Genomic DNA, 26,480 nt, shown 5'->3' with positions numbered 1-26,480 from the left:
ATAAGGTACCTTGTGAGGGGCTTGGCACATAGCAGACCTCAGGAGATGCCTATCATTGCTGTGATTGTTCTGATATGATTTATAGTCCTAGTTATGATGGGGGCTTCGTGCTTTCAAGAATAGGCATTATCCCACCTGCAGATGAGAGACCACCAACCCGTCTGCCTGCTTCTGGAAAGCTCCAGGAGTGAGGCTTGAGCCCCTGACTTGGAGCTACCACCTCTCCTCTCCAGCAATGTGTGGATTGGCCCCTGAGTTTTGTGTACATGGATGAGTTCGCTAATTCACTCAACAAATACTTCTGGGTACCTACCATGTGCCTGGCTCTCTTTTGGGCTCTGAGGATGCAGCATTTGACAAAGTCAAGTCCCTGCTCTCATGAAGCTTATGTTAGAATGGGAGGGACAGAGCATAAGCAAATACGTAATGTGTCAAGTGGTAATAAATGCTATGAAAGAGAATAAGGCAAGGTAAAGGAAATAGTGAGGAAGGGGTTGCTTTCTTACATAGGCTGGTCAAGAGAAATGAAAACATATCCCCCAAAAACTTGTGCAAGAATGTCCAAAGCACCTGATAAGGTGATATTGGAGCAGAGATGTGAAGGATAAAGCTGTACTTATACCTGAAGGAAGAGAATCTCAGACAGAGAGAGCATCAGGTGCAAAGGCCCAGAGGCAGGGGTGTGCTTGGCCTTTTGGGGGAATAGGTAGGAGTCCAGGGCACAGAGCAAATGAGGGAGCGCTAATAGGAGAGGTCAGAGAGAGAGCTGGGAGGCACTGGTCTCATAGGTCAACGTAGAAAAATAAGAAGCCATTGGAGGGTTTTGAGTAGAGGAGGAACATAGTCTGATATTTTAAAAGGAGTAGAGAATAGACCATAGAGGAACCAGGGCAGAATCAGGGAGACCAGTTAAGAAGCCAGGCAGACTAGGGCACCGCTGAAGGAAATAGCTAGAAGGAATTAGCTTCTTGATGTGTTTTGAAGGAGGAAATAACAGGATTTGTGGATCGAGTATATGGCATGAGGTGCAGGTAGAGAGGGAAGAGTCTTTGGCCTGCACAACTGGTAGAATAGTTATGTTTATCAACATTAGGAAAACTGGTGAAAAGCCTTTGGCCTGCACAACTGGTAGAATAGTTATGTTTATCAACATTAGGAAGACTGGTGAAAAGCAAGTTTGGTGGGAGAATCAAGAGTTTAATTTTAGACACGTTAAATCTGGGATGCCTTTCTCACATACAAATAGAAGTCAAGCAGGCAGCTGGACGTTGGAGTCTGGAGTAAGGGCAGGTAAGGAGAGATGTATAGGCTGGAGATGGACATTTGGGAGTGGACATGTAAGCCATGAATTGAGAGATGGCCAACAAAGTGAACGTGGCTTAGAGAAAGGGTCCTGAGACTGAGTGTGGGGACCCACCATCGTTTAGAGGGTAAGGAGATGAGGGGACAGAGCACGACCAATCACTTCAGTAGGAGAAGAACCGAGAAAGAGTGATGTCCCAAGGCCAGGTGGAGAAGGCTTTCCAACCAGGAGGGAACCATCACCACTTCCGGTGTCAGTAGGTGGCCCAGAGGGATGAGGCCTGAGACGTGCCCATTGGATTTAGTGATGCGGAGGTCGTTGGTGACTTGACAAGACCAGTCTTGATAGAGTGACCAGCAATGAGAGTCTGATTCTAGTGGGTTCAAGAGAGAGTGGAGGGGAGGAAGAACAGGCAGTGAGAACAGACAAGTCAAGAGGTGTGCCTGTAAAGAGGAACAGAGAAGGGACAGAAGCTGGAAGGAGATGTGAGCTCAAGGGGCGGGCTTTCCACTCTTAATTTTTTTGGCTTTATTTTTTTTTAGGCAAGAGAAATTATAGTATGTTTACATACTGGTGGAAATGAACCAAAAGAGAAATGGGTGATGCCAGAGAGGGGAGGGGCCCCAATAGTAGCAGTGTCCTTGTCTGGGTGACAGAGGACGGGACCCAGTGCCCGCTGGAGGGCGTGGTCTTGGACAGGAGCAGGCTCAGGTCATCCCCCACAGCAAGAAGACAGTGGCGTGTGTTGCAGAGAAAAGGGGGGGGTCCTCATACAAGTGTTTTTAATTGAGATGTAACTCACCTGTAAAGTATACAATCAAGTGTTTTTTAGTGCATACACACAGTTGCTGACCGATTCACAGACCAACTGCTGGTCGATTCACAACTGCTGACGGATTCACAAACCAACAATCACTTGGGTCGCCACAGATTCCCCAACATTTCCATCACCTCCCCCTGGAAAGCTCACCCATTAAAGCAGTCATTCCCCATTCTCCCCTCCCCCTACCCCAGCCCCTGAAACCTCTGATCTACTCTGTTTTTCCGGATTCGCCTGTTCTGGACATTTCATGTATATAAACAGCACCATATAGTAAGCGGCCTTTGAGACTGGCCTCTTTCACTCTGTGGACTGTTTTCAAGGTGCATCATCATGTAGCCCGTATCAGAATTTCATTCCTTTTTAGACGTGAATAATATCCACTCATCCGCTGCTGGACATTTGAGTTGTTTCCACTTTGGGCCTTTGGGAATAATGCTGCTTTGGACATTCTTGTGCAAGTTTTTGTGTGGCTATGTTTTCACTTCTCTTGGGTACGCCCCTGGGCATGTAACAGCTGGGTCAAATGGTAACTCCACGTTTCGCTTTTTGAGGAAACTCGAAACTGTTCTCTGCAGTGGATGCGCCTGCCTCCTGCCGTGTGTGAGGCTCCCGCTGTCTGGGAGGTGGGTTGATTTGGAAGCTCGTGGAATTTAGCTGGTGATCTCTGTTTCACACCCTCAGCTGGGAGTGGAGGCTGGAGGAGAGGAGGCAGTGGGAAGCAGTGGCCCCGGGAGTGGGAGAGGACTGGATGGGGATGTGTTCAGGTTTGTTGGGTGTTTGAAGGGTCCCAGAATTGGTGCTAGGACTTTAAAGGGAGCCAGGTGCAGAGCCATAAGCCCTCTCCTCCCAGCTCTGTGCGGCCACGCAGGGGCAGGTGTGGAGTAGGTGGAGGGTTTGGGGTAAGCAGGTGGGGTGGATGTCAGAAGTATCGCCTCCAGGCCTTTGTCCTCCTCGCTCAAAGACAGGCTGGTGCCAGGAGCAGAGCAAAGCTTGGCCCCAGACAGCCTGGTATTCTAATCTGCCTCTCCTGCTCTCTAGCAGTGTGAACCTGAGCAGGTCACCTGTGAAATGTTGCCTCCCCCCACGCCCTGAGTGGTTGTGGGAAATGGGCTTGTAGGCCAGCGCTTTGTCTCCCCGTTTCTGTCCATCGGCAGGCCCCTCCCAGGCTACCCTCTCTCTCTGGGATGTTCCTGGTGACACAGCTGAGACCCCCTAGTGCCCCCTCTCTCTTTTCTTCTCTTCCCTCCCTAAAAGTGACATTTGTTTGGGGGTGGGGTGTTCCCAGCTCTTCTGAGAGTTCCACAAAGCCATGGACCGTCTCCTTGAAATAATTCGCACCCACACATGTGATGTGTTTACCAAGTCAGGAAATCTAGGGACCTCATGAAAGGGTATCCCAAGGCCTCCTCACACCATTCCCCCAGCTGCAGGAGGGTGGCCTCGGGAGTAAGCATCCCCTGGGGCTGGTGGCCAGCACTTCTCCCCTGATGCCATCCTGAAGTCAGTCGAGGCTGGGGCCACTGCCAGAGGGAAGCGCCCCCATTGCCAGGGAGCCAGCCACATCCGCCCCAGGAGTTAGCCCCCTCCCCCTTAGAGAGTCCCGAGTGGCGTGGCTTTCCACACCCTGCCAGTGCTACGGAGAAGAAAGCAGCCCTTTTTCTGGAAACAGTGCACGGTCAATGGGTCTAGCCCTTCTACCTGGCACCCAGCCCACTCCATACACACTCTTACCCAGAATGGAGAACATAAGAAAAATAGTCAAGTGCCCTCATCACTACCCATGCTCAGCTATGTGCCATATTTTTATTTGAGTCTTCTCCTAGGAAGAGCATAGGCTTCCCCACCTGACTGCCCTGTAAGATGGGCATGATCACTCCTACCTCCCACCATGGTCCTGTGCATTAGAGAAAGGTAGAAAACAGGAGGCATGGTCCTTGGAGACATTTTATCTCTAGAAATTGTCATCTGTATTGTTTCATATTCCAGAGTCCTTACCTCACCATGAGGGGTGCATTACACAAGTGAAAAAGTCACTTTTTCATGATTTCCCGTAAAGCTGGCAAGGGCTGGTTGAACACAGCAACTGCATTTCCTATAGTACGCACATGATTTGTCTAGTCATCCTGCAAGTATTTTTTGAACCTGCCCTGGGTGCTGAAGCTTTCGAGAAACCCAGGGAAATGAAAGCCCGGCTCCCCTCCCAACCCCCCTGTGGAGCTCCACCCCACGGTGGGGAGCTGAGCCAGGCCTAGAGGCACTGACTCGGAAAAACCCACAGAACTCACAGAACCCAGGACACACAAAATAGGACGGGTTCAAAGACAGAGGTCAGGGGCTGGGGCTCTCAGGAGAGGAGGCAGAGTGCAGCCATGCTGGGGGAAGGTGGGGGGAGGCTGGGGTGGCTGGTGAGAGGCCATTCTGGTTGGAGATCATGGCTTGTGCAAAGGCTTGGAATCGAGACACAGCCCGGCTGGTTGTGGGTGGCCAGACCCACACCCTCTGTTTGAAGATAAAAGACTGGATGGGCAGGGACAGCTGGGCCTTGGGGAAGTTGGAGTGGCCTCTTTCCCAGTGTGTGGCCTTGAGCAGATCCCTTCAACTCCCTGGGCCTCAGTTTCCGCATTTGTTAGAGGCCACGAGGAGGATTCAGAGGGCGTGTGTGTGTAGAAAACCCAGCACGGTGTCTGCTGCCAGTAGGAACATGGTGGGCAGGACTATTTTCAGCCAAAGAGCTCAGACTGTACCCTGGGCTGCCGCCAGTGTCCCAGCCCCGAGCCCGTGCCAGGGCGTGCCTCCCTCTGGCAGCCCTGAGGAGGAAGAAGAAGAGGAGGCAGAGAAGAAGGAAGAGGAAGAGGGGATGGGGCAAGGAGGAGGGCTCAGCCGGGACCCAGGCTGCTGCCCCCACACGCTGGCTGCCCGCCTGCCGGGGGCCCGGTGCCATGCCAGCCTGTGGGGCTGGGCTTCTGAAATCCGCAAGATCTAAGAGCAGCCTCGGGGTTTCCACTTACACCCTCCTCTGCTGCACAGCTGGCCCCGTCGACCTCTGGGTGGGGAGACTGGAGCAGGGCAGACAGGTGCACAGCACCGACCCCCTCTGTCTCCAAACTCTGTCTCTCTTCTCCCTCCTTCCACAGTCCGGCTGCCTCTGGCTGTGTCTCTCTGCCGTCTTCTCTCTCTGTCTCTCTCTTTCTCACACACACACTGGCACAACACCTCTTCTCCCACAGTGACTAGTACTTTCTGTCTCCGGAGTCCTCCTACCTTCATGACATCAGGATGGGAAATGCAGGCGGCATCATAATTTCTTAAAGCCTCAATGCCCGGGATCTTCAGCCTCCCTGGGAGGCAGAGCCGCTGACGAGGGGCTTGTGCCCAGGCACTTCCAGGTGTATGTGTGTGGAGGGGGGCACGAACCCCAAACCAGACTAGGCCCAGCTCAGCCCCCACGTCTGTCCCTCCCAGGTTGCACCTGCCCTGCTGGGGCTCCAAGGTGTAGAATTTCCACGGCGCCCTCCACTCTCCTCTCTCCCCTCGGTCCCCATTCCCTGTGTCCTGTGTCCTCAGTGTCTCCCCATTCACTGTTTCCTCTGCCTCTCAGGCGCACCTGCCTTCACTGATGCCCTGGTTGCCTCTGCCCTGGCCCCTCCTCCACCTCCTCACAGCCTCCCCCTCCAGGCTCCTCCCTCTCTGGCTGCCACACTCATCCCCCTCTGACTACATCTCTTCCCTCTCTGAACCTTTGGTAGATCCCCAGCACCCACTAAGTTCAAAGATTTTAGTTCAGGATCCAAGAGCCCCAGCCTCTAGTCTCTCTGTCTCCTCTCTTCCACCTGCTCCCGCATCACAGAACTTTTATGCCAGCACACCGACCTCCTTTTCTTCCCAGCCTCCAGGCCCTTGCTCATGCTGTTTCTCTGCCTGGAAGGCCTTCCCCAGACCCTATCTTTTTGATGTCAAATGCTGTTCTTTCAAGGGCAGGATCAATATCCCCTCTTGGCTAAAACCTTGCATTATCCCTCCAAGCTGAAGGGACCTCCCTGCCTGACCTAGATTTTCCCATAGTATGTATCACTTTCTGTCCTATGGTGTTATCTTTCTTTAAGTACCAGCCCAGCTAGCCTCTAAGTACCTTGATAGCGAGATGCCGCTTATTCTTTAACTACCCCAAGTACCAAGCAGAGTGGTGGGCACTGAATAGGTGTTTAGAAGAGGGTTGGCAAATGGATGACAGAATGCACCTCTTTGCGTCCCACACGCAGGCTGCTCCTGTCCCCGGAAGGTGGGGCGGGCCTGGCCGTTAACCCCACAACCACATGCCACCCCTGTCCGCTTTGTTACTAGGAGTATGCTTAGGCTGTTACAATGAGCTGGAAAGTTCCTTTATTTTCCAGGCTCTGGAGCAGTTTATAGGTAGATAATAAAAAGAGCTTTGTGCCATTCATGGGGGAGATTTGTCTCTTCGATTTCATGGATAATTATTGGCCTATTCAGGTTTTATACATTTTCTTGAGCCAATTTTGTTCATTTATATTTTCTTAAATTATACATTTCATCCAGAATTGAAACTTTTTTGCTATGAAACTGTATATAGTTTTCTCTCCGAATTAAATATATGTCTAGATCCATAGTCATAGGCCTTTCCTCGTTCCAAAGGCTTATTAGTCTTTTTTCTCTTTTGTCTCGGGTAAGAATTGCTAAAAGCTTTTTTTTTTTTAATTGGTCCTTTCAAAAGTCAGCTTTTTTGATTTTTAGATATCTACTACTTTTCTTTCCTCTCATTTTCTTAATTTCTACTTTCATTGATGATTTCTTCTTTCTTTGGTTTTATTTTTCCTTTCCTAGCCCCTTAATTTAAATGCCTAGATAATTTTCAGTCTCTCTCGTTTTTGGAAGTGTATTTAAAGCTGTAATTTTCCTCTGAGTACCACTTTGGCCTCAAACCAGAGGTTTTATTATTGTTCATTGTTGTTCAGTTCTAAATTGTAATTTCTGCTTTGCTTTTCTCTTTAACTAGAGCATTATAGAGCAGTATAGCTTTTTAAACTTCTAAGTGGATAGTTTTTATATTCATGTTGCTGTTAATTTCTGAACTTATTGCATATAAGCAAAACATAGCCCATGTGACATTTGCTTTCTGGAATTTGTTGAAATTTTTATTTATGACCTAATATGTGGCCAATTTTTGTGACGATTTCATGTGCGTTTGAAAATGCTTATTTACTGTTTGAATGTAAAGTTTGTTCTCTCAGATTAAGTTTTTTTTTTTTTTTTAAGTTAAGTAATTTCTACAGCCAACATGGGGCTCGAACTCACAACCCTGAGATCAAGAGTCGCATGCTCTTCCAACTGAGCCAGCCAAGCACCCCTCTCAGATTAAGTTTTAAAATTGCATTATTTAGATCATTACTTTTCAGGGGGCCAATTGTTCTGTCTCTCTAAGAGAGGCCTGTTCAAGTTCTCTCATGGTGATTATGGGATTTGTCTATACCTACTGTGTTTAAAAATCAGGTTTTTATCCATGTGTATTTTAGGCAACATTCTTACATGCTTATGATTGATGACTTTGGCACTTCTTGGTGCTTGTACTTTTTCCCATTATAAATACATTGGTTTGTCCTGTTCAATGCATTGGCCTTGAATCCTATTTTGTGGATGCATGTGGCTGACATATCCTTTTTTACCCTTTCACTTTTCATTCTTTCTGTGTCATTGTGTTTTATATGTGTCTTTTGTAGTAGCAGACAAATGGATTTTGTATTGGGTGTCTGCCTTAATGGGTAGATTTAACCCATTTGCCTTTACCGCTGTTAGTCATGGTTAGATTTACATCTGCCATCTTCTTGCATGTCTCCTTTTTTAGCCTTCTGATTTTTGTGTAGTTTGTTTTTGCCTTTTGTTGGATTGGTCCCATTTACTTTGTTCTTTTTGTTTTTCCCCCTCTGATGACTAGGAACTTTTGAGTTTTATTTCTAGTGGTTATTCTATGTACATACATGTGTTTGTGTGTGTATAATTCTATTTTTTCTATCAACATCTGGATGTAATTATTAGTTTTAGCCTCTTCCCAAGTGAGGCAACAAATTTAGTAGTAACTTACTTTTTCCCAGCCCCTAACCTCGCATATGGATCATCATAGATTTTAGTTCTATTGTGTAATGACATTTATTTAAACTTAACTCAGGTTTGGCTGTCTTCCTTGTTTATCATTGTTTATAATACCACTCATCTTTTTCTTTCATGGATCTATTTTTCACTCTGCTGAAGTATTTCCTCCAAGAATTCTTTTAGAAAGCATGGGTAATATTATTTTTAAGGCAATCAATATGTAAAGTAACCATTTTCCCTTTCCAGAGGGTTCATTTTGACTTTCAGCTCCCCATTGAATTGGGTTTTTAAAATTCTGAACGATCATATTTTCACATATCCTAGATCTCTAGTTTTAGTTTTGGACAATACACACCTTCAAAATCTGTGAATCCATTAATTACATATCACCTGAATGTCTTCTGCTGTTCTGTTCACCTTCCCATCCCTTCAGCCAAATCTATGACATTTTCATCTGTTTTGCCAGTGGGATTTATTTAGTTGCCCTTGGTCCTTACCCAACGTGACACCAACTTCCACCAATAACCTTCAACTGGCTATATTGTTCTTCACAGTATGTACTCCACCAGAAATTATATTACCCATTCATTTGTTCGCCAATCTTCTTACTAGATTGTGAGGCCCAGGAGAGCAAGGATTTTGTCTCATTCACTCTGGATCTATAGTGCCTAGAACACTGCCTGGCACATAGTAGGCTCTCACATATTTCCTCAGTGAATGAATGAATGAACAAAATTGGGTAGACTTCACATTCATTTATTCATTCAGCTACTATTTGAGTGCTGGTGTGCCAGGTTCCAAGCAGACCAGGCCCCGACCTCTGGAGCTGACAGTCCAACTGAGGGCCTCTTAAATGGGCAGGAAGGACAGTGTGCCATAAAGGGTCTGTACAGGGGTAGGGAGAGTCCCCGGGAGCTCAGGCAGCAGAATGCAATGAGTCAGAGTTAGCTGGCCAAGGTAAGGGGAGCAGGAGAGGAGGGGTGGTTGGGGGATGGCCTAGAGGTGGAGAGAGCACCCCAGGTAAGGAGAACAAGCTCTCACCAGACCCTCCTATAGGGCTTCTTTGTGTCAGGCACTGCTCCAAGGGTCTTAGTATTGTTTTTAAAGATTTTATTTATTTATTTGACAGAGAGAGAGAGAGAGCACAAGCAGGGGGAGGGAAGCAGAGTGGCAGGCAGAGGGAGAGGGAGAAGCAGACTCCCGGCTGAGCAAGGAGCCTGATGTGGGACTCAATCCCAGGATCCTGGGACCATGACCTGAGCTGAAGGCAGATGCTTAACTGACTAGGGCCACCCAGGTGCCCTGGGTCTTAGTATTTTAACTTAAAACAACCCTTAGGATCCTCATTGTGGAAACAAGGGCACAGAGAAGTGAGCTTGCCCAGGATTATACTCTAGGAATGAAGAACCAGACTCAGCCCAGAATCTGGCTCCAAAATCTAGAGCCATCAGCTCCACTGCCTCCAGGGAGAAGGAAAATGCGTCTGTCAGAGAGTAGAGTGAGCTAGGAAATGGGAAAGGCTGGATGGTGAGCAGGGGTTTGCAGGATGCTGAGGGGCTTTAGCAGGCCTGAGGGGGTCAGGCCCATGCATCTCAAAGGAGATCCCCCAGCAGTGGCTGTGACCACTCTGAAACAGCCTGGGGGGAGGATTTTATCTCAGCAGGAAGGAAGCTGAAGGAGTGTGGGCTTCAGGAGTCCACGGGGTGGAGGGAGGGAGAGGGGGATGGATGTGTTGGGAAGAGAGCCTTTGCTGAGATGGTTCCCCCCTCCTTCTCCCCAGCCCTTCCTACCACCCTGTGACAGCCCCATCCTAGGGCCAAGTGATCCTGGCTCTCAGAGGCCTCTCCTCCCCTGCGGCCTGCCTGCTGTCTGTCCACACAGGGACTGAGGACCCTACCTGACCAGCCTTTTCAGGGCTTCCCAGTGCATGTCCTGGGGCTCTCCTCTCTAGAGGCTGCAAGGTAGAAGCATTGTTTCTATCTTATATAAGAGGAAGGGGGGCTCAGAGAGTCAGGTAACTTCCCTAGGAATCAGTTTGTAAGGACCAGCAGGGATCCAAGCCCGGGTGTGGGGCGCCCAGAGGGATTTTGTGGCAGAGCTGATCACTGGCTTTATGAGGCTTTTCTGTAGACAGTTAAGTCCCAGGGGGCAAGTAGGTTGGAATCAGCAGGTCCACAAATGAGTCTGTTAGGGCCTCACACGTGGAGGTGTGAGGCCCTGCTGGGTCCCTTACACCTCAGCCCAGGAAAGTCGTGCAGCCTCTCATGGGGCCAGCTTGGCTGGAGCCACCCTGGAGACAGCAGAAGCAGCATGGGGGTCTGCAGGCCTTGGGAGCTCCACCGTGGGTGGTGACAGCCCCTGAGTGGCCTCATCCCACCCCAGTTCTGGACACAGCCGGGCAGGAGGAGTTCAGCGCCATGCGGGAGCAGTATATGCGCACGGGGGATGGCTTCCTCATCGTCTACTCGGTCACGGACAAGGCCAGCTTCGAGCATGTGGACCGCTTCCACCAGCTCATCCTGCGCGTCAAGGACAGGTAAGGGCAGCTGGGCCAGGACGTCCTAGCTCCTGGCTCAGAGCGGCCTCTGTGTGTCTGTCTGTCTGTCTCTCAGAGTCTCAGGTGAAAGCTGAAACACAGAGGGGCAGAGCTGAATTCACACATTGGTCCCTCCGCCTCCTACCCCAGCTCTTTCCGCAGGGCCAAACTGCTTCCGGGGCCTTGAGTCAGCCCCCTCCCATCTCTCCTAAACAGTCCCCACGGATGGCCCCAATTTAACCAAATTTTATCACGTTCAAAGAAAAAATGAATTTCCTCTCCAGTATGCATTGTAAGTGGTTACATCACATTTGACTGTGAGATTTACAAGCCCCTAATTAAAGGCTCATTTTTTTTCCTTAGCATGATATGGAGTAATTAAATAATTTGTAGTTTCTTTTAAGCCTAACTGGTCTTTTCAGTTAATTGGCTCTTAAAGAGGCCACATAGGAGAGTAAAAGGACAAATTAATTAAGAAAACAGCAAGCTTTGAACAAATCTCAGTAAATTCAGAAAAATCCAGTTAACACCTGTTCCAATGGCAAAGTGTTAATAATTTTACCAGGTAAAGGGATACACACTCACATAGATACATAAAACTCAGAGCCATAGATAGAAGTTAAGCCCCTGACTATGGGAATTTCAAAAGAGAAAACATAAATGACTCCAAAGTAGGGAAAATATTCAACCTTTTGGCTAACCCAAGTGCAAGGGAAAATAATAAAGTATTATTTTTCACCTGTTAAATTATGAATTTTTTAGATGAAAATGCCCAGTGATGTTAAAGATGCTGTAAGACTGGCATTTCTTTCACCTTTGGACAGCAATATGGCCACATGCATTGATGGGACTCTTTTAAGGCACACGTGCCTTGTGCTTCCACCCTTCCTCTCCTGGGAGCCATCCTGCTTTTGCAGCCGCCATTTACTGAGTGCCGGCCCATATACCAGAGACCGGCCCTGGGGCTCTTTCCCAGCCCCTGCGGATGGCCCGCAGCAGCCCTGCATGGGAGGGAGATGAGAGGCAGCAGATCCAGGAAGCCAGCCCCCTGCCCAGCAGCCTCTCGGGAGCCCTCTCTGATGGTGCTGAGCCAGGGGTTTCCCCGGGGGCGGGGCAAGGGGGGACCTCTTTGCTCTCCCTGCAGTAAGCCGACACCTCCAAACCAAGACGCAGTCCCGGGGCCCCCTTCCCCTGCCTGGAGACACGGAGGAAAAGGGACTCAGGAGTCAGCCTCAGGCCCACTGGGGAGGCAGCGTGGGCTGCCTTATGCCTGAGGTGTGGCTGTGTTGCCTTCAGCAGGTGTGAGGGCAGTGCAATTTCATGAGCTGCTATTCCTTTATTCCCCAGAGAGTCCTTTCCGATGATCCTTGTGGCCAACAAGGTCGATCTGATGCATTTGAGGAAAATCACCAGGGAGCAAGGAAAAGAAATGGCGACCAAACACAATGTAGGTGGCGTGCATGCGGGTGTGTGCATGTGTGTGTAGATGTGCTGGGCAGTCCGGGTTGTGTAGAAGGCTGTGCCCATCACTCCTGCGGGACCTCGGGCCTCCTGGGTAGTGGGTTAGATCCCGCAGAGAGGCCTGGCAGGGCGTAGGTGATGAGGGCTCTTGTGGTGAAACAAAACAGCAGACCTGAGAGAAAGCACCCTCTTCTCGGTCGTGAGGAGCTCTGATGGGGGGTCCAGGTCCCTTCACAGTGGCCTGCGAGCTTGGTGTTCAGGCCACCTCCTGGCCCCCAACACAGCAGATTCATCCCTGGGCTGTGCAGAGGGCTGGCTTCTATCGAGTTCTCTGAGCCAGCTGCCTGATTATGCTCAGAATCATCGGACCAGCGGCAGTTCACCGAGCCCTGTTCTATGGGGAGCGATCACTCCTTACCACCACATGCTGAGGTAGGTACCATGATGCCCATCTTACAGTTGGTCAGACTGAGGTTTGCCCAGGCCGCACAGTGAATATCAGTGGACATCTTTGTTTTCTTTTTTTCTCAGTTCATTGTGTTGCCCCTTTGCCCTCTGAATGTGCTGGGTGGGGTCACCGGGCTTCTTCCCACCCCTCCCCCACACAGGCACAACCCAGGCCCCTGGCCTCATGGGTCAGTTATGTAGAAGTCCACTCTGCCTGCTGGGAGGTCTGCTGCAAGGCTGCCCCTTCCCTCTGCCCGGTGGGCCCAGCTCTGTGAGTAGAGGAAGGGGGCTCACTGCAAGTTGCTTATGCTTGTCTCTGCCTTCTGCGTCCATTCACATGTTTGTGTAACTGCCCTAGGCCCTGGGAAATAAAACTCCTGGCTTTATGGTGCTTATTTCTAATGACAGGAGACAGATAATAAACCAAGCAAATTACAGTGTGACATGTGCTATGGAGAAAAGTAAATCAGGGAAGGGGGTCAGGAATGTAAGGTGGAGGAGGATGCTTTTCCAAATAGGGTGGTCAGGGAAAGCCTTGCTATAGGGAGGGTGCATTTCAGCAAGGACTCACAGGAGCTGAGGAGGAAGCCCTGCCGATCTCTGGGGAAAGAATGTTCCGGCTGCGGGAATAATCAGTGTAAAGGCCCTAAGGCAGGAGTTTGAGGCTCGGCAAGGAGGCCAGCTGGAGCCGGAGTGGGAGGGGTGGGGAGCAGGAGGCCAGGTCAGAGAAGGGCTTTAAACTTTATGGGCTTTTGCTCAGAGGGAGAGGGGAAACCACTGGAGGGCTATGAGTGAGGAGTGATGACGAGGTCTGGCTTATGGCTGCACAGCTTCTCTCCGGTGGCCATGTTGAGAAGGGCCCCATAGAGGCCAGCTGTGGGAGCAGGGAAACCAGGTAGGGGCTGCTGGATAACCCAGATGCAGGTCAGCACGGCCCAGGGTGGTGCTGGGGAAGGTGGCAAGGAAGTGGTTGGATTCTGGACGTGTTTCTAAGAAAGCCGACAGGATATGTGCACAGATTGGATGTGGGGTGTGAGAGAAAGAAGGTGTGGCAGGTGATTCTGTGGTTTGGGAGCAACTTTCAGAAGACCAGAGTGTCGGTAACTGGGCAGGAGAGACGATTGGAGGAAGCGTGTGCGAGACAGGCGCTTGCTTGGTTGCAGATCTGTGGAGGTTGAGGAGCTGAATGGATAATCGGATGGAAATGCCAAGGCGGCAGTCAGATACAGCATCTGGGGCAAGTATTGGCAGCGACAGAGTGTGGATGGCATTTGAAGCCATAAACGCCAAGGGAGCAGGTGTAGATAGGGCAGGGGTCCCAGGGCTGAGGCCAGGACACTTCACCTAGTGATGCGGGGAGGTGAGGAGGAAACCACAAAAGGGCCTAAGCTGTGGGTGACACATGAGGGCCAGAGTGGGGCGTCATGGGTGCCAAGTGAAGAACATACCTCAAGGAGGAAGGAGTGATCCACCAGGACTGCGCTGCCCCACAGTCTCCAGAGGAGAGCTGGAGACTCACCGCTGGGTTCTGAACAGAGACAGGCCTGAGGAGCCAGCTCCATTTCCCAGTCTCAGGGTCCCTCAGGCCTCTAACAGACACCTCTGCGTGTCCCTTCCAAGCAGCGGGGGGTGGGGGGTGGGGGAGGGTCCAGAGCGGAGGCTGCCTGGTCCCCGCCGCTGCAACCTGGGCCTCCAGTCTCTCCAGCCACGTTTCTCCTGCAGCAAATGCCACTACCTCATTTACCATTTGACCAAGCGACTCTGCGAGCTACTATCGACAACATGCTATTTTAGAGCTCATAAGGCAAGTTCCTCTTTAGTTGCCAAGGCGGGCGCCCCACCCGGCGCCGGAAGGTGGCATTTCCTAGCCCTGTGGTGGAGTCAGACGGTGCTACCATTTAGTGCGGCATTCCCTTTAGTTTAAGTCTCCTTGCTACTGAAACCTTAGAATTCCAAGAACCCAGATAATGCGCCCCAGCCTTTCTTCAGTGGTAGAGGCAGGACCCCCAGAAAGAAGGCAGAGGGCGCCCGAGGACCTGGTGGGTGGGGCAGCACCAGTGGCGGTCTGAGGCCCCCGGAACTGTGCACCTGCTGAGCCGGCAGGGCCACAGCCTGTGAAGGCGGTCCCAGTGGGTCCCAGCCCCAGCTACAGGCACCTTCCTGCCCCTGCTCTGGGTGTGTAAAAGGAAGCACGTTGCCCCAGCCTCACAGGGTATCACAGGACTCTGGCTTCTAGGCCCTAGCAGGGGTGCCCTCCATGCCTGGGAGGGGCCCTGAAGCTGATCTCGGCACCCCTAGCTGTCCATGGGCGGCCAGGCAGGGAATGGAACAGGCACCTGCTTCATACCTTGATTTGCTGCCGGCTGTGATGTGGCTCTGGGCGAGCACATCACCACTCCGAGCTCACAGTGTCCCCCCGAGGCACAGTGGAGATACTTGCTTACCTCCGTGGGTGAAGGTGGGAATAAGGTGAGCTCAGGGATGTTGAGACCTGGCAGGCGAAGGGCCCAGAGTCGTCTCAATCAAACAGCCTACAGTGGAGGGCAGTGTTCTTTCAGTATTATCAGAGGCTCGAAGATTGGTTGGATGACTATTTGAAAAGTCTCAGCCTTGCTTCGTGTGCTCTGCCCTTTACGTCTAGCCGGCTATGAGACCTCTGCCTGTAGCCACAGCGATGTGCGACGGTACTTTAGGATGTGTCCTGGGCAGTCGTTTACAACATTCTCCTCTAAAGTAACAGCTCACCTTGTCACCACCACCCCGACCCATGCATTTGCACTGCTGGTCATTTTTATTTTCTTCACCAGGCTTTTCTTTTTTGAAAGTGTTATAATGAAATGTCTTAATTTTGTAACCAGGAAGAAGTTATGAAATACACCTGAGTTCTTCAGGCTGACCACAGTTGGCCTCCCTCTCTGGCCTGGGGAAGCCTGTATATTTTGCACAAATCCCACACTCTCTCCACTCAAGCGGGAGTGGGCACAGAGCCTTCCCGTCTGCGTGGGGTCCCTGACGCAGGAGGAGAGGTGTGCTCAGAAGTGCGTCCTGACCTCATGTAACCTCTGTCCTCCTCCCTGTGCCAGCCTGAGACTTGGGGTAGACATGGCCCTCAACACCTGTCCTGTGGGGGGCCACTTCAGCCACATCTGCCGGTGAGCTGCTGTCTTTCAGCTGGGGTGATGATTCCTCAGTGTCAGACGTGCAGACACAAGCCCTCTGTGAACGTGGCCGAGCTCCCGGACTCATAGATGCAGACCAAACAAGAGCTGAGCCCGGCAAGCCTGTTGGGGGCAAGGAGGCACAGACCAGCTAGGGGTCACCGAGGTGCAGCGTCCTGCCCGTGACCCAGCCTCGCTTCAGCCTCTCCCTCCAGAGTCCGCTCTGGAGGGCCCGGGAGGAGGCAGAAGTCCCCTCACAGTGGAGAAATAGGCCTCAGAAAGAAAAAAGAATAGCATCAGAACCTATTTTAGTTTGATAAATGGAACAGTCTTTAGTCTTCAAGTATGTAAAAAGATCTTTTTTTTTTTTTCTATTTTTAGGGGTCTATTAAAGATCTCTATGACTAGAGAATAAGAAGGGAATTAGACAAGCTGTCAAAATTTTCCACCCTTAAGGAGCAAGACGCCACCAAGGGGCTTGAGGTTGTTGGCGCCAGGGTTCTGTGGGGGTCTCTGAAGACAGGTGGTTCCTTGGGACCCCTGACAATCTGCAGTTTTAGAGAACGGGGCTTTGTGGACCTCAGTGCTACTTTTACCAAGTTGAGCTTTGCCTTCCAGATTCCGTACATAGAAACCAGTGCCAAGGACCCACCTCTCAACGTCGACAAAGCCTTCCATGACCTGGTTAGGGTAATTAGGTGAGCATTGCACGCTCCCCCAGAAGCAAGCCCTCTGCAGCAAGGTGGGTCGCCGGGAGGACTGGAGGGACGTGGCTTGTTGTTCCAAGGCCGGGGCCGTGCAGTTCTGGGCCTGTTTTGTATTTCTTACCCCTCCATCCATTTCTTTTCCGCGCCCTTCCCATCTTCCTTTGCACATGCCCTCTCACTCCTCCTACCTGTGGGGGAAGCCCGGAGCTAAAGGGGGGTGCCTTCCTGCCTGGGGTGCTATAGCTCAGCCTCCTTACGGCCTCCTCTCTCCTCTCAGCTCCACAGCTCAGGCTTCCTCCACCTGCCTTCCGTGTTCTCCCAACACCACACCTGTCAACACCATAGGAAGTAGGTCCGTGTCCTCTCCACTGCCCCGAGGTCAGAGCGCCCCGTGACAGTTCACCTGAACCACCACCGTTCTGATTCCTCAGCTCAAGTTGCTGGGGCGTTGCACATGCACCCGCTTTGCAGACCGCACACCCTGCCAGGCTCCAGGTGTGGTCGGAAAGCCTCGTCAGCGGTCTCGCTGCATTCCTTTACAGTCAGAGTCCCAGCCCTAACCGCCTTGTGCTTAGAGGGCTGCCACAGCCTCCCGGCTGCTCCCCTGTCACCCAACTGCCCATTTCCGAAGTCTGCACCGTGCGGAACAGCCTAACCTGCGGTCCTCAAATATCAGGCTCTTACCATGTGCTGCTGAGCTCTACGGCTCTCGGTCAGTCGTGAACTCACAGGCAGGGCCCTGGCAGAGTGCTTTCCCCCTGCTGCCTGTTGGCGCCCCAGGACACACACACACACACACACACACACACACACACACACACACACACACAGCCCTTTCCTCATCAGTCCCCAGTGTGCACTGTGATAGTGCAGCCCTCACTTCATGCCGTAGCTGGTGCCTCTACACTCGTGGAAAGGTCTTCTTGTGGGCATTTTGCCTCCCGTTGGGGTATGCGGTCCTGCCAGGAGCTGGTGGCATCTTGGCTATGGACCTGTAGTTCCAGGGCAGGCTTTAGACATAGGAAGAGTTAACAGAAAACATGCAAAAAACATTTGGACTCAATGGACTTGTCATTTTATTTAAAATATGAAACATAAAAATAGAGGCCAGTACTGAAGAACACATTATGTAGTTCACGATTTAAAGAACTACAGCCACAGCGTGATGTCAGGAATTCTCCCCAGCAGGGCGACAGGCTTTGCCCTGCCCTCCCTGCCTTCCCACTCTCTCTGCCCCAGAGACAACTGGCCAGGCCAGGCCCTCCCCCAGCATCCAGAACAGGCCTGCTGCCTGCACACCCAGGGCCCCGGGAGGAGAGGGGCAGGGAGAAGCAAAGCCCGTTCTGACTTTGTTTTTCTGCCTTTCCCTGACTCAAAAGGCAACAGATTCCAGAAAAGAGCCAGAAGAAGAAGAAGAAAACCAAATGGCGGGGCGACCGGGCTACCGGCACCCACAAACTGCAGTGCGTGATATTGTGACGGGCCTGAGGCCCTGGCCATGGTGACCGTGAACTGGCCGGCCCTCGGGGCCCTCCACTGCCTAACCGCGCTGAAAACCATTTCTAACCACGACCCTCAGCCCGAGGACCTGGCTCAGGAAGGGAGGAAGGGAGGGTGGGCAGGGAGGAGCAAGGCTCCGGCTTTGCCAGAAGGGCACAGGCTTTCCCACGTCTCAAGAGAGACAGGGAAGCAATGCTAAACAGAAGCAGCATCCAAGCCCCTCACGTTGACTCAACCCAGTTCCTCCCCATCTCTCGGTGGCTGTTGTTTCTTTGAAGTACACAGTATTAGTGTGATGTGGAAGTGTGTGTCCACGGACAGAGTACTGAACAAGCCATGATCCACTCCCCACCCCCCTGCCCCGAGCCCAGAGTGTCTGAGCCGGGGGGGGGGGGGGGGGGGGGGCGGGGCTTTTGTAGATTTTTAAATTATTTTAGTGATTATTATTTTATTAAGGGGGTCTGTGCCCACGGACTGGGGGAGCTTCAGGGCTTCAGCAGACCTCTCTGAGAACACGTCTGGAATACTGTTGTTGTTGTTCGTAACTGAGTTTTCCCAGAGTGCCAAAACTCAGGTCAACATGCAAGTGGAGGGACCAAGAGCGCGGACGTGAATGAGGACGGTGGCCGGAGGCCGCGGGAGGAACAGCCCACTCCCAGCCTCCACACCGGACAGAAGAGAGATGCACTCACCCAGAAGGTTTTACTGTGCCCGAGGGTGCAGGTGTTAGGAAACGGAGTTTTATTTTGCTGAGCAGAGAGGCTGGGGCGAGCATGTCCGTTTTCGGAAGGGTTTTCATGATCCTGGACATGCATAAGTTAGGTCAGCTGACTGGCTTTGCAAAAGCATCCATTCACTTGGCCGACGGTGCAGATTGAGTTCTGTGCTCTGAGGGCTTTCCCGGATCTGTTTCTTCCTGCTTTTCCACCGTCTGTGCTGCCTCGCGCCTCTTGGACACAAACACGCGGACATGGGCATGTGTGTCTCAGCTCGGCCCAGTAAGCTAACGTGGACGCCATCCAGAAAGCTCTAGTTCATGCTGAATCTTAACCAAAAACCATCCAGTACTGTTGTTACTAAGACAGCACCAAGACCTGAAGCCATTTTTCCCTTTGAGTCCACTGACTACCACTCCTTAAAGCCCAGTAAATAAGCAGACCCCGCTAAGCATTTGCAAACCTAGGATTCGCTTGCCTTTCTGGCACACACTTTTCTTAGCCTCTTGGATCTTAACCATAACATATAATTAAAGGAGAAAGAAAGGTTGGGGTGATGACCTGGCCCCCATACTCCTGTTTCTATAAGGGGACACTCCCCCAACTTCCTGAAGATGTCACTTCCTTCTCAGGTACTGCTGGTGGGATCCAGAGACTGGCTTTTCCCAGCCAGGGAGGGTGGACCACAGGGAGGGCAGCAGCAACCACAGTGCCCACCCCTCCAACAGAAGGTCAGAAGATGAGCTCGTGACCTCATTTTCCATTGACAAATCAGATCACTAGGCAAACTAGCGCATCCCTAGCAGGTGGCCTGGCTACTCTTTAGAGACAGAAACCCCGAGAAAGTGAGCACCCCACAGGACCTGGAGACACCTGGCATCTTCTCTGGTTTTGAAAGCGTGCTGCGTTCCTAACTCAGCAAGATCACCAGCACCAGGGGGCCCAGCCGAAGAGCAAGTCTGTGTCGAATGAAATCATTGGGACTTCAGTTAATTGGAAAATCAAACTTCTTTATTTGTCTCAATGGCCTTTTTTCCCCTGACCCTGAAAGGAAAGATAACAAAGATCAGGCACTTCAGAGTGTCCCAAGGTCCTATAATGTTAATGGGCATTTTAAACACTAACAGGACACGGCTCTTTCGGACCCTTCTGCTCCTCTGAGCGGAGTCTGCTGCAGCCCCATGTGCAAAGGAGAGGAGGAGGTGGCAGCAAGACAGGCGGGAAGAAGTACAGAGGGAGAGGCTTCACGGCGAAGGAATGGTGGGGTGGCAAGGGAAGCTGAGCACCCAGGGCAGCAGCCGCTGCTGGAAAGCTGCTACTGGGCACGGACTAGCACCAGCACGCCCTTGCCCCCCTGCCCTCTGCAGAGCCTGCAACTCCGTGGCAGCCCCAAGTGGGCAGTCCTGTTGGAGGCAGATCAGCTGACCTAGAATGAAGCCCTTAGCCATGAAGGTAACCAGACACACGGGTTCCATCTGCTTCTGGCCCCTCCCCCAACACGGGCGGTGCTTCTGCCCACCCCGGCCGCATCTTCCAGGGCACATGTCCTGCAGTCAGCCCGCAGCTCAGCTCCACAGTGCTCGAGGGACAAACTTGTTAAGGAAAGGCTGGCTGCTGCTGAGTCAGGGGTCAGGCTTCATCTTCCATGACCTTGTGTTCCCCAGAGGTGAGACAGATGGGTAACACTTTTCAAAGACAGTTCTTCATGTTTTAGGGAACTGTGGGCCCTTGTAGCCGTGGGGGCTTCCCAATAGGCCAGAATGGAGTGGACCCTGGGGCATCCCAGTACAGTAGCTTCTCCATGGTCACGTGGCACGGTCAGTTGGAACACCAGTTGGCCATACTACTCCATGACTGAGGAGTCCAATGGGACTTGTGTCTTTGGTGACATTTTGGTGTTTCCACTGGTTTTCCAGACCACCTGAATAGTGCTACCTTCACATCCGTGGAACACAGCCTTCCTGAAATCCCCTCACCCCATGCCTTTGCCACTGTGTGCTCTCAAATTTTCTCCTAAAATTTTGACGACACCCCCCAATTAGAGGGCGACTTTTCTACCCAACAGGTAATCTTAGCCATCTTCCCCACCCCTCCAGCTGGGAGCTCTGGCCGCTGACTTCTCCTATACTTGGCCACACAGGCGGTCACTTGGATGGTTTCTCTTAGGACTTTGACCCCACCTTGTGTTGTTTGCTGTGGAGACTGCCTGGTGGCCTAGTGTGGCCAATCTCACTTTCCCAGGAGACGTGACCCACTAACACATGGCAGCTCTGACCCAAAGGCCCCTGAGACGTGTGACGGTAAATCTGGAACCACAGACAGATTCCCTCCATTAAGCAGCCCATTGGGTTAGAAATTCCATGTTGGGTTTACATAGAACAAAAGCTACTTGAATTGTTGAGCGCCCGTGAGCGCACAGCTTCCGCTACCCAGTATTAACAGATAGCCATTATTGTGAAACGGGAGTGATGCCTGAGGGTCTCGATGATGCTTGAGCCTTTTATGTAACTTTTTATTAAGTCTTTGTGTATCTCAGCTCATTAATAAAGAAAAGAAGAACACTTGGCCTATTTCCTCTTATTCAGATATTCCTAAACTGTTGCTGAGAATGTTGTAAGTTGTCCGTGTCTGGCCCAGAGCACCTTACAGAGCAAACCTAAAGTAGAGAGGAGACTACTGGTGGCCATGAGGAGGGTCTCCTTCCCACCTGGAGCCAGAGGATGAGGGCAAGTGAGCGTGGTGATTAGAGACGCAGCCTCTTGATGTCTGTCAGCCCTGGGTTCGAGTTCTGTCACCGACCTTTACGTGCCTTAGAGCAAGTTCCCTGTTTCAGTCTACAGCTGCACTGCCTGAGGACCGGATAATAGTGTGCACCCCCTAAAAAGACTGAGGACTAAAGCTAAGCTGTGGTACAGATCTCAGAAGTGGCGCTCTTTGTAGAGGACACTGGGCTGTCTGACGTTGCTTTCCATGGAAAGAAACTGCCCCCTGCCCCCATGCACAAGATCACAGTCTTTTGTACAATGTGGTTTCATTTCTCTGTTGATTGAACCTGGTGGGTACTTGGTCAAGTTGAGTCTCTCTGGGTCGTTGATTCAGGGACTAGAGACCAACAGACCATATCTCTCTCTTGGAACGTCTTTGGGGAGCCATAGCTAAAGCATGTAGACCCAGGGGCTCCTCACCCCTTCTGGGCTGGGAGCAGACTAGTGTAGGCACAGTGGTGTGGTGGGCACTGGGCCTGGCTGCCTGCGCGATCATTCATTCTGCACGTATTGATCAGGTGTTGGGCTGGGTGCTAGGTCCATGGTAGTGAGCAGAGCAGACGATCTTCTGGTCATCAGTTCTCCTTTAGTCCTGAATTAGCTTCCTGTGGCTGTTGTAACAAATTACCAAAAATTTAGTGGCTTAACAGAGAAGTTTATGCTCTCACAGTTCTAGAGGCCGGAAGTCCAAACTCAGTGGGCTGAAGTCAAGGTGTGGGCAGGGCTGCGCTCCCTCTGGAGGCTCTGGGGGAGAACCCACTCCTTGCTTCTTCCTGCTTCTAGAGCTTCTGGCATTGCCTGGCTTGGGGCCATTTCCCTCCAGTCTTCAAGGCCGTTCTCCTCCCTATGGCAAACCTCCCTCCCTCCAAGCTGATGCTCCCTCCTTCACTGAGAAAGTTGAAGCCCGCTGAACAGAATTTCCACAGCCTCCTTCCACTGCCTCCACCCACCGCCTAGCATCTGCACCCACACACTCTGCCTTCTTGGCTGCTACAGGCAGACCATCCATGCTCCTGGCCGAAGCCAGTCCCTTCTCATGGGTACAAGAACACATCCAGGACCTCCCTCTGGCTCTCCACCCCTGTCTCTTTGGCAGCATCTGTTCTTCTCTCTTGGATCTTCCCCATCTTCAAACAGACAAGAACAAAACTTTCCTTTGACACCCACCTCTGCCAGATACCTCTTTCTTCTCTGCTGTCTTGTGCAGGAAGCCATCTTCAAAGGGTAATCTACACTCAGTCCATGAATTGCTCTCATTCCTTTCTCTTTAAACTGCTCTAAACAGACTTTCGCCCATCGTTCCACCCCTAGCAGCCTTCTTCTCGGGGTCAGCCGTGGCTTCCATCTTGCTAAATTCAGGTGGCTGGTTCTCAGTCTTTTCACACTGGATCTTGCTGCTTTGGCACAGTTTATCACTCCCTCTTGTTCAACTTTCTTCCATTGGCTTCTAGGATGCTGCCATCTCTGTTTTTCTCCTTCCTCGTGGTCACTCCCTAATGTCTTTTACTGGTCCCCCCTCCTCTGTTGGAGCACCCCAGAGCTCAGTCCTTGGTCCTCCACCTACCATATGATCCAGTAATTCCACTATTGGTTATTTATCCAAAGAAAAGGAAACACTAATTCAAGAAGATGTATGCTCCCCTATTTTATTGCAGCATTATTTACAATAGTCAAGCTATGGAAGCAACCTAAGGGTCCATCCATAGATGAATGGATAAGGAAAATGTCACATACATGCACACACACACGCACGCGTGTGCTCACAATGGAACATTATGCAGCCGTAAAAAAGGATGAGATTGTACCATTTGAGACAACATGGATGGTGTTAGAGGGTATTATGCTAAGTGAACAAAGAAAAAGACAACATGATTCCACTCATAAGTAGAATCTAAAAAACAACAGCAAATGAATGAATGAAAAGCGGAATCAGATCTATAAATACAGAGAACAAACTTCTGTTGCCAGAGGGGATGAGGGTGAGGGTTTGGGCAAAATAGGTGCAGGGGGAGGGAGATCCAGGCTTCCAGTTGGAGAATGAGTAAGTCATAGGAATAAAAGGTACAGAATAAGGAATACAGTCAATGATACTCTAATAACGAGGTGAGGGGACAAACGGTAGCTACACCTGTGGTGAACATACTGTGATGTATAACTTGTCCAATCACTAAGTTGTATACCTGAAATAATAAAATATTGTGTCAACTGTACTTAATTGGAAATTAAAAAAATTTTTTGTTCCAGGTAATAAACCACCTAGCCCAGTGACTGTGTATACTTATTATGGTGAGCACTGAGTAATGTATAGAACTGTGGAATCACTGTGTTGTACACCTGAAACTAATATAACATTGTACGTCAACTATACTCCCAATTAAACAGAAGTCTCCATGTCACCGGGGTTCCCAGCCTAATGGGGATGATGAACCATTATGATCTGTGCATTAAAAGGAATCCCTCCACCTTGGGGGAGCCAGCAGGGGCTCTCATAAACTTGGTATCCAGTAGATGAGGAGGTTGCTCACTGACTAGATGAGAATTTCAGGTACATATTGGGCCCTCTCGTTCCATCACTTGCGAAGATTAAAGGTTTCGCTGCCCAGGTTCCCAGGACTCTGAAATAAACTCCGCTTCCACCTCCACACATGAGGCAGTGAAGAAAAGTGCCCAGGTGTCACAGATGTCAGCATCAGCGTCACCCAAGAGTATGTTGAAAATGCACTCTTGGGTCCCGCCCTGACCTGCTCAGTCAGAATCCGCATTTTAGCAAGATCCGCAGGTGATTCACGTGTGCGGTGCATCGGAATGCCATCTAGTCCTGGCTCACTGTGCCTCAGGACCCCGTTCACCACGTCCAGCCCGAGGAAGCCTCCTCAGCATTCCACTTGGCAGTGACAGTTTGCTTGTCTGCCTGGCAAGGCAAGCGTGCTCCCCAGTGCCCCCCCACCGTCAGCATGTGGTGCCCTTAATTATGAAGGAGTTTTCACACAAACGTGAGCGGGACCGCAGCTGGCTTCTCAAACACTCTAGTATTTGCCTTCAAATGTGGACAGCGAAGTTCAATGTAAAGAACAAGAGAGCTCACAATCCGGGCTAAGAACGCCGGAAGGCTCTGGGTTCTTCAGGCACTCTGAAGGTGGAATGTTCTGTGCAAGCTGGAGATACTCTTGTTCCCCCAGGAACTTTGCAAAGCTCCAACAGCCTGCCAAAGTTCCCCCAGGAACTTTGCAAAGCTCCAGCAGCCTGCCAAATACCTCATTATCGTGGTAATGTAAAAAATGGAAACAAAAAAGAAAGCTGAGTTCACACGGAGCCAAGCGCTGATGGAGGCTTTCAGTAGAAGGTATATCCTGGCGATGACGCGGTTAAACCATGAACTCGGACTCAAATCCAGCTTCCTAGTCAGTCCTGGCACCTGCGCCTGGGCTGATGAACAGAAGTAAAATAATTGTATAAGTGGTTCTCAAAGTGTGGGCCCCAGACCAGCAGCTTTCAGCAACACCTGGGAACGTATTAGAAATGCAAATTATCTGGCCCCATCTCAAACCTACGGAGTCAGAAAATCTGAGGTGAGTCCTGGCAATGTGTGTTTTAACAAGACCTCTGGGAGATTATAATGCTCCCTCAAGTTCGAAAACCTCTGTATTAATACATGTAAGTAAGAATAAAAATCCCCACCACGTGCAGGTAAAGGGCAGCTTATTCTGTTCTCGTCTGCAAGAGGGCAGTGGGCAATCCAGGCAGAGCTGTCCAGGTCCTGCCCCTCTCCTTCCGGCATCTGATAAACGAGGCTCCCTCAAGGTCTGGAACCTAGGGACCCCAGTGCAGGGGTTAGTAACCTTGCCTCCCACCCTGGAGTGGGGTGGCTGCCCTGCCCTACCTTCCCTGAAATCATATGTAAAATTGTGCATATATGTGCATTCTTCTAGAGACTATTACATTGTATCAGATTCTTACTGTACTGTTGTGCATTATCCAACAAAAAACTGAACTTGGAGCCTCTTTTTTTCTGACTTCAGGTCCTTCTGGCAGTTTTACAGCCACTGAGAGCGGGAAGAGGAAATGAAAGGAGCAAAGATCCATTTAGTTTTCTAAGAAACTCTGACAAAATTCTTCATTTGGTTGACACATCCCTGAACCCGCCCGCACAACATCCTGAGGGAGGGGGCCGGCCACCCTTCTCCCAGTTCTCCGCACATGACTAAGTGTGTGACCCACACATGACTCACTCACCCCTCCCCCCCCGCCGTGGTTTGCACCACACCTGCTGCCCGGGCCCTGACATGCTGGTCCAGGACTGATGAAGTGGGGAGGAGGACAATTGGGGTGTTGACGGCACCGGGGCTCCCTTGCACCCCGCCGCTGGGGCAGGAGCCCGGCTGGGAAAGGCGGGCAGAGGAAGGACGTGAGGCACATCGAAAAGGCCCTTGACGTCCGATGCCACTTCTCGAATTCATAACCACCTGGGCAGCAGTCTGCAAAGGGCTGTGTGTCAGCATTAATATCACTTCTGGAGCTTGGGGAAAAAAGCCCCAGAGAATCTGGTACAGTCGGCTCAGGTTTGGACCCCAGGTGATTCAGCTCCGCAGCCAGGGCTGAGACCCTAAGGAGCTGGTTCCACTTTATTCGGGTCCCTTTTCAGTGAACATTGCTTAATAAAACAAACAGCTGTTGGGACTTGCCAGTGTCTGAAGTTAAAAAAGGACCCCGGTTTCCCAGCCCTTATGTAAATAAACACTTGACCATAGGGACTCTTCTCTTTCCATTACAGCAGGTCCTCTCGGAGCCCGGCTTGCCTTGTTGATTCATCTGGTCACAATCTCCAAGTTCACATCCCTTCCATTTTTATATCCTCGGGTCCCAGGGGAAGCCTGCTAGTACAAAGTTAACACTTGATGTTTATTAAATGAATGAATAATTAATATAGCTATCAGCAGGGGCCTCCATGCCTTAAGCCTA

At 51.0% G+C, this 26,480-nt stretch overlaps 1 protein-coding gene across 3 annotated transcripts in view; it reads left to right on the top strand.

Annotated features, from left to right (window-relative positions):
* MRAS (muscle RAS oncogene homolog) overlaps positions 1 to 18,401 on the top strand; it is a 50,937-nt gene extending 32,536 nt beyond the window's left edge. For 2 of the 3 annotated variants that reach the window (XM_028099019.2, XM_028099018.2), the window contains exons 3-6: positions 10,614 to 10,767; positions 12,115 to 12,214; positions 16,452 to 16,531; positions 17,920 to 18,401. In XM_028099019.2, coding sequence (XP_027954820.1) covers positions 10,614 to 10,767; positions 12,115 to 12,214; positions 16,452 to 16,531; positions 17,920 to 18,019 — 434 coding nt within the window. In that variant the 3' untranslated portion in view covers positions 18,020 to 18,401. Of the gene's footprint in view, positions 1 to 10,011; positions 10,193 to 10,613; positions 10,768 to 12,114; positions 12,215 to 16,451; positions 16,532 to 17,919 lie in introns of all 3 variants that reach the window. The other variant, XM_028099021.2, reaches the window with a different exon arrangement.
* Positions 18,402 to 26,480: the final 8,079 nt, after the last annotated feature.

Source organism: Eumetopias jubatus, unplaced genomic scaffold, assembly GCF_037043125.1.
Source record: "Eumetopias jubatus isolate StellerSeaLion01/CBP00866 unplaced genomic scaffold, mEumJub1_p1.0 scaffold_1, whole genome shotgun sequence".
NCBI lineage: Eukaryota > Metazoa > Chordata > Mammalia > Carnivora > Otariidae > Eumetopias > Eumetopias jubatus.
The sequence above is the reverse complement of the archived record's forward strand: the minus strand, read 5'-3'. Positions and strand labels throughout refer to the sequence as shown.